Raw genomic sequence first — 7,175 nt, 5'->3', positions numbered from 1 at the left:
ATTATGTAATACGTTAACTCTATTGGTCAAAGCCCACCGTAAGCAACTTGGAAGTAAGACAACGGTTATTTATTGTTCTAGAAATAATCTTGTTTAATTAGCATAAACATGTTATTGGTTTTGACAGTTCATCAAAGGTTGTTAAAGGCATTATAAATTTGAACAGGATGACATCTCTTCTTTGGCATGAATTAAATTATGGAAAATTATATCTGTTCCAGTTCATTATTAGACAATTATTGAACTGAAAACTTTTTCTTAAAGAACTATTTAATACGTTAAGTCTATAGCTGATGGACCACCTTTGGCAAGCTGCAGAAAGCAAAATGAGGGAAGATACGTGTTTTCAATATAATGACATTTTCAATTAAAAGAAAATGTTAATTTCCTAATTCGCAATATAGTCCCTAGCATTATTGTTTTGCCACTTTACGCCTTCCATTAATACACATTTATTGTTTGAGGATTGAAAAACTAAAGAAGATATTACTATTCCCAGACCAAATGGTTTACTTATATTGAACCCTAAAAGGTACTGCAGAATTCTCTAAAAGTATAATTTGCATTTCACTTTAATTTTTAGCTTTAAATTTGAGAGAGGGTTAGGTTGGATAGTAAGTTGGGAGGGATTGTAAGTAGGAGATCTTGAGTTTAAGACCTCTTACTTGCCAAAAAAAAATACTATATTTCTTTAGCTTTAAGTTCAGGTACTTTTCAACTAGTAATCAAGATAATTATGTTACTAAAGCAGCTAAAATGACAAACATACCCCTATCACTACTATGGTTTTTATTTTCTTTTGTACTTGTGTTGTGAAAAAAAATCAAAAAATAAACACATCTCTATGCACCAATAGTGTTTTCTCCATTGCTTTCTTTTTGCTAGGGATGCAAACGAGTCGAGTTTTGAATTTATTGAGTTGAGTTACACTTATTTATATGCGAGCTTGAGTTCGAGCTCGAACTCGTCAAGCTCAAAAATGAAGCTCGAGCTCGGCTCGATTTAGGAAAAGGCAAATTCAAGATCGACTCGCTTATGACTCACGAGCCTAGCTCGAATCCTGGTTCACGAGTAGCTCGAGTTTCGCTCGATTTTCTGGCTTGCATGAAACTCGAATTTAGCTCAATTTCTAGCTAGTTAGGAGCTCGAGCTTGAACTCGAAATCAGCTCGATTTTCTGGAAATTTAAGCAAGAAAACAGCATTTTTTTTCCACATAATTTTGATAAAAATTTGAGCATGATAACAACAATTTTCACATATTCTTGATCTTGAAACCTACAAATTATCTACTAATTCAATCATAAACATATAAAACATAAAAATCTAAATGTCCAACACTTGAAATGTTCAACCATTGTCAAACTAATATAATGATAATAATAATAATAATAACAACAACAAATTAGTGGTTGGAATATACTACTATAGATATTATTGCCAAACTAAAAATCTATCCAAGAGAGAAATATAAATGATTTTTTATTTTCCTTTCTTTTTGGTACAGCAAGCATGAAAAAAAAGTAAAATTACTGACTTGAATGAAGTCGTTATCCAAGCACGAAGGCAGTGCTTTAGGTGGCTTAACAAAAGTATAACGCATCAATTTCCTGAAAGCCTCCGGCGTATGCGGCAGCAGAATGGTGGCGGCGTCGTCCACGTTATTCACCGGAAACATCCCATCTCTAATATCCTTCTCCTCCAAACACGCCGGGGAGCATATTATCACCACCTTCTCCACACAATCTTCAAACTGCAGCGCCATGCTGTACGCCACGAACCCACCGTAACTCATCCCCACCAGCCTCATTTTCTCCACCGACTTAGCCTCCATCACTCGCTTCACACACTGAGCCTGGAACGCGTCGGACCTGTCCGGCCTGGTCGTGTGTGACTCCCCGAAAAACACCAGGTCCGGCACGTAGACGTTGAAATGGGGCGTCAGGATTTTGACGGCCTCGCACCATTGCCAGACGGCATCGGGTCCGAAGCCGTGGATGAGGACTACGTTGGGTGCAGAGGCCCCGTTCTGGGCCCGGACACGCGGCAGCCCAGGAGGAACCGAGCTGGGCCTTGGCCCCCAGACTCCTGGCAGCAGCCCTGGGCCGCACCGACTAGGGCTCCCAGGGGAGGCGAAGGTCCGTCCCGAGGAGGTCGGGAGTAATCCCCCCGAGTGCGGGATGCTATCTATACTGGGCAAGTCCCGCGTCATGCGGAGGTCGGACTCCCTTGCAGGTATAAATAATAACACACATCCACTGTACAAGGTACGCTCACTATTGACAATTTACTCTGGGCAGCTGCTACTTCCCGTGAACCTGACTCACCGGAAAACTAACTTGGCCGTCGGAGCGCCCTCGGGGACAACCCTCGGGCCCCCTCTGTTAGCCCATCTTCTCTGTTTTGCAGGTCTTGGATCAGCTCTCCCATCGACACCCCGAGCTGATCAGGTCAGCTCTCCTCGGGGAAGCTCAGCGCTTCTTCAGTTGGCGCCGTCTGTGGGAACCGTAAGGTAAGTAAGATTGTGTTGATGGCCCGGACGCGATCCAAGCGTACGGCAGAGAGCGCCGGCCCTGGGGGCGGTGAGGGGTCCCAGCGGAAAGAGGCCGGGGCGTCCCAGGGCGTCGGTGGTTCGGCCCTTTCAGGGGAACGGAGGCAGCAGATCTTCCAGTTCGTGACGGAGAATCTCCCCATGCTGGAGGATATAATTCGGCAGGCGAAGGAGGGAGAGGGGGCTGGGGGTGCACAGACCTCCAAGGCCAAGGGAAAGGAGAAGGAGTTACCCCCTGATCCTTCGGAGGATGAGTCGCGCGACCAACCCCCTAGGAGGAAGCGACCCCGGACTCCTACCCGTCCCCGAGCCTCGGTGGTCGGGGACAGCGAGAGGTATTCCCGCGACAGGTCCGCGAGGAGCCAACCCAGAGACCCCTCTCCGAGGAAGCCCACACGGAATGGGTTCGAGCGTTCCCCTGCTCGGTCTGTCAAAAGCCGGCCCCGCGATCATCTGGACCCTGGTCGGGATGAGCTCGAGCAGATCTTGAGGCCCCGGCCATACGAAGACAACTATGCAACCTCGCCCTTTAACCGGGAGATAGAGGACTACCCCCTACCCCGGAGGTTCAAGATTCCGAGCATCGAGATGTACGATGCCTCTACAGACCCGGAAGACCACCTCTCGGTATTCCTGACGCATATGCGCCTGCAAACCGCCGCGGATGAGGTTCGCTGCAAGACCTTCCCTATGTTCCTAAAGGGGAAGGCGCGGCTCTGGTTCCAGGGACTGAAACCGGGATCTATACGGAGCTTTCCCGAGCTGGCCCGGCAGTTTGCAACCCAGTTCGTCTCCTCGAAGGTTTACGCGAGGAACGCAACCCACCTGATGTCCATCAGGCAAAGGCCCGACGAGTCGCTGAGGAATTTCATGACCCGCTTCAATGCGGAGAGCTTGCAGGTCAGGGACAAGGACGAAAAAGTGGTGATGGCCGCCTTCACAAACGGGCTCAGGGTGGAGGAGCTTTTCTACGATCTGGCCAAGAAGCCTCCCGTAAACCTGGAAGAGCTCCTACGCAGGGCTCACGAGGCTGCCAACGCGGAGGAGGCGGGTCGCCTAAAGAAAGAGCCAGATCGGGAGATCGGAGATCGTAAGGGCCGGACCAACCCCCTGAAGGGCAAGGAGGCCCCGGCCAAGAAAAATGTCTTTGATCGGCTCTCGAAGGAGAAGACCCCTGCTCTGCCACCACTCTCAGAGAAGACCTACACCCCTCTAATACGGCCCAGAGCTCAGATCTTGGCCGTCATGGAGGCGGAAGGGCTGGGAGAGCGGCCGCCCAAGATGGGGACGCCCCGGAACAAAAGGAACCAGGACCGATATTGCGCCTTTCACCGTGACGTCGGACACGACACGGAGGGGTGCTGGGCCCTGCGTAAGGAGATTGAAGACCTGATCCAACGTGGCTTTCTAGGTCGGTTCGTACGCCGACCAGGTCAGGAGTTCGGGCGCAACCATTACGGGGATAGGCGTGAGGGACGGCGTCGGGACCGCCCAGAGCGGCGCGACGCTCCTCGGGGCTACTCTCCCGACCAGGACACCCAGAACCTGGCGTCGGGCGCAACCATTACGGGGATAGGCGTGAGGGACGGCGTCGGGACCGCCCAGAGCGGCGCGACGCTCCTCGGGGCTACTCTCCCGACCAGGACACCCAGAACCTGGCGGGGGTGATAAACACCATTGCCGGAGGTCCCACAGGGGGGACAGCCATGCAGCTCGGAAGAACAAGCGGCCACCCCCCGAAGGGGACGACTCCTTGAAGCGCTTGCGCATGGACGAGGAGATCACCTTCGGGCCAAGGGATGCGGTCCCCCTGGCTTCTGGGAACCATGAGGCCATCGTGATAGACATTGTCACCAACAACTATCGGGTGAAAAAGGTATATGTCGACCAGGGTAGTGCGGTCGACATCATGTTCTACAGGGTGTTCAAGGAGCTCGGATTAAGGGATGACCAGCTCACCCCGGTCCGGACACCTCTGGTGGGATTTACCGGACCACCCATCAGCTCGGAAGGGATGATCACCCTGATGGTCACAGTAGGACAGACTCCCAAATGCCGGACTGTTCCCGTCAACTTCGTGGTGGTCAGGCAGCCGTCCCCGTACAATGTGTTCCTGGGGAGCCCTGCTTTGAACGCCCTCCGGGTTGTTTCCTCCACTTACCACCTCAGCGTCAAGTTCCCTACCCCGGGGGGGATAGCCGAGGTGCACGGCGACCCGGAGGTAGCCAGGGCTTGTTACCTAGCCACACTCCGGGGGCAGGAGAAGGTGGTCGCCCAGACAACCTGTTTGGAGCCCTACATCCCAGGGGACGAGGCCCAACTGCTGGGCACCCAGGATGAGATTGAGGAGTTTCCCTTGAGGAAGGAACGTCCCGACCGGGTCATCCGCATCGGAGCATTGCTGCCAGCGGACGAGAAGGAAGGCCTGAAGGCCTTATTGAGGGAGTACTCCCAGGTTTTCGCATGGACGGTGGATGACATGCCCGCGATCCCTACGGACCTGGCCGTCCATCACCTCGACGTGGACCCTCACTTCAAGCCAGTAAAGCAAAAGAAAAGGAGTTTCGCCCCCGAGAGAAATGAGGTGATCAGGGCGGAGGTCGGGAAGTTGTTGGAGTCCAAGATCATCCTGGAGATCTACTACCCGACTTGGCTGGCCAACCCCGTCCTGGTCAAGAAAGAGGACCTGACCTGGAGGATGTGTGTAGACTTCACAGACCTTAACAAAGCCTGCCCAAAGGACTGCTTTCCCCTGCCTCGAATTGACAGGTTAGTAGATTCTACTGTGGGCTTTGACGTTTTATGCTTTCTGGATGCCTTTAAGGGATATCACCAGATAGAGATGGCCGAGGAGAACCGGGACAAGACCTCCTTCATCACCGAGGAGGGGACCTACTGCTACAGGACCATGCCCTTCGGATTGAAGAACGCGGGAGCAACTTACCAGCGCCTGGTGAACAAGTTATTCCAAAACCAGGTCGGCAGGAGCATGGAGGTTTATGTGGACGACATGATCGTAAAAAGTCGAACTGACCAGCGCCTCATACCCGACCTGCGGGAGGTCCTGGACATCCTACTGAAGAGCCGGATGCGCCTAAATCCGAAGAAGTGCACTTTTGGGGTCAGATCGGGAAGGTTTCTCGGTTTCCTGGTGTCCCGAGACGGAATCCGGGCCAACCCGGATAAACTCCAGGCCATCATGGACATGGCCCCTCCGAGGAGCGTGAAGGAGGTCCAACGGCTAACAGGAAGGATGGCCGCCCTGAATAGGTTCCTTTCGCGCTCCGCGGTCCGGGGGCTGCCCTTCTTCCGAGTACTGAAAGCGCCGAAGGACTTCCACTGGACTGACGAGTGCCAGAAGGCCTTCATCGACAAAAAAATCTACTTGGCCGAGCTACCATCTCTGACAGCCCCAGAGCCGGGGGAGACCTTATTCCTATACCTATCCGCCTGCAACGAGGCCGTCAGCGCGGTCCTGGTGCGGGAGGATGGGGGGGCTCAGAAGCCGGTGTATTACGTAAGCCGAGCTCTACAGGGGCCAGAGACACGATACTCGCCAGCTGAGAAGTTGGTCCTTGCCTTGGTACATGCGGCACGCAAGCTCCGCCCTTACTTTCAGGCTCACGGCATTGTAGTCCTGACTGACCAGCCCTTGCGTCAGATACTCACCAAGCCAGAGGTCTCGGACAGAATGACCAAATGGGCTGTCGAACTAGCCGAGCACGACATCGGCTATCAACCCCGCAAAGCCGTCAAGGCCCAGGCCTTAGCGGATTTCCTCGCTGAGGGGGCTAGCTTGAGTCTAACCGAGCTAAGCCCCCAACACGAGGAGCGGCTGCCGAAGGAGCCCTGGGTGTTGTTCGTAGACGGGGCCTCCAGCAAGGAAGGAAGCGGGGCGGGTCTGCTACTCATTTCACCTACCGGGGAAGAACTGACCTACGCCCTCCGATTGGACTTCCCCGCGTCCAACAACGAGGCCGAGTACGAGGCCCTGCTCACAGGATTGCGGATAGCCCACCAGATGGGAATAACCGCGATCCAGGTCAGGAGCGACTCACAGCTCGTCGTCCTTCAAGTCCTTGGGGAGTACGAAGCCAAGGACGAGGTTATGAAGAAGTACCTGGCCAAAGTACGAGAGGCGGTGGCCTTGTTCGAAACGTTCGAAATCGAGCGGGTGCCAAGGTCCCAGAACAAGCGGGCAGACGCCCTTTCAAAGTTGGCATCCTCCTCATTTGCTCACCTGAGCAAGGAGGTATTGGTGGAGGTGCTGAAGCAGAAAAGTATCAATCAGGTCCAGGTCCTGGCTATGGACAGCTCGGCCACCTGGATGACGCCCCTCGTTGACTTCCTCAGCTCGGGTGACCTCCCCGAAAACAAAGCTGAGGCCCGACGCATCCAGCTCCGAGCTGCCAAGTACGCCTACGCCGGGGGAACCCTCTACAGGAGGTCGTACTTGTCCCCCTGGCTAAAGTGCGTGACGCCCGAGGAAGGTGATTACGTCTTGCGCGAAATCCATGAAGGAATATGTGCGGCCCATGTGGGGTCCCGAGTGCTGGCTAAGAAGTGCCTCCTTTTGGGCTACTATTGGCCCTCCGTCTTCCGAGACGCAGCAGATCTGGTCCAAAA

General features: G+C 53.3%; 1 protein-coding gene across 1 annotated transcript; it reads right to left on the bottom strand.

The window, feature by feature from the left end:
• Positions 1 to 270: 270 nt before the first annotated feature.
• Positions 271 to 1,832, bottom strand: LOC113720371 (uncharacterized). Its single transcript, XM_027245247.1, has 2 exons — positions 1,536 to 1,832; positions 271 to 312 (listed from the first exon to the last, which is right to left on the bottom strand). The coding sequence occupies exons 1-2, from the start codon at positions 1,830 to 1,832 to the stop codon at positions 271 to 273; spliced, it is 339 nt and encodes a 112-aa protein (XP_027101048.1).
• Positions 1,833 to 7,175: the final 5,343 nt, after the last annotated feature.

This window comes from Coffea arabica, chromosome 9c, assembly GCF_036785885.1.
Source record: "Coffea arabica cultivar ET-39 chromosome 9c, Coffea Arabica ET-39 HiFi, whole genome shotgun sequence".
NCBI classification, from domain to species: Eukaryota; Viridiplantae; Streptophyta; class Magnoliopsida; order Gentianales; family Rubiaceae; genus Coffea; species Coffea arabica.
The sequence above is the reverse complement of the archived record's forward strand: the minus strand, read 5'-3'. Positions and strand labels throughout refer to the sequence as shown.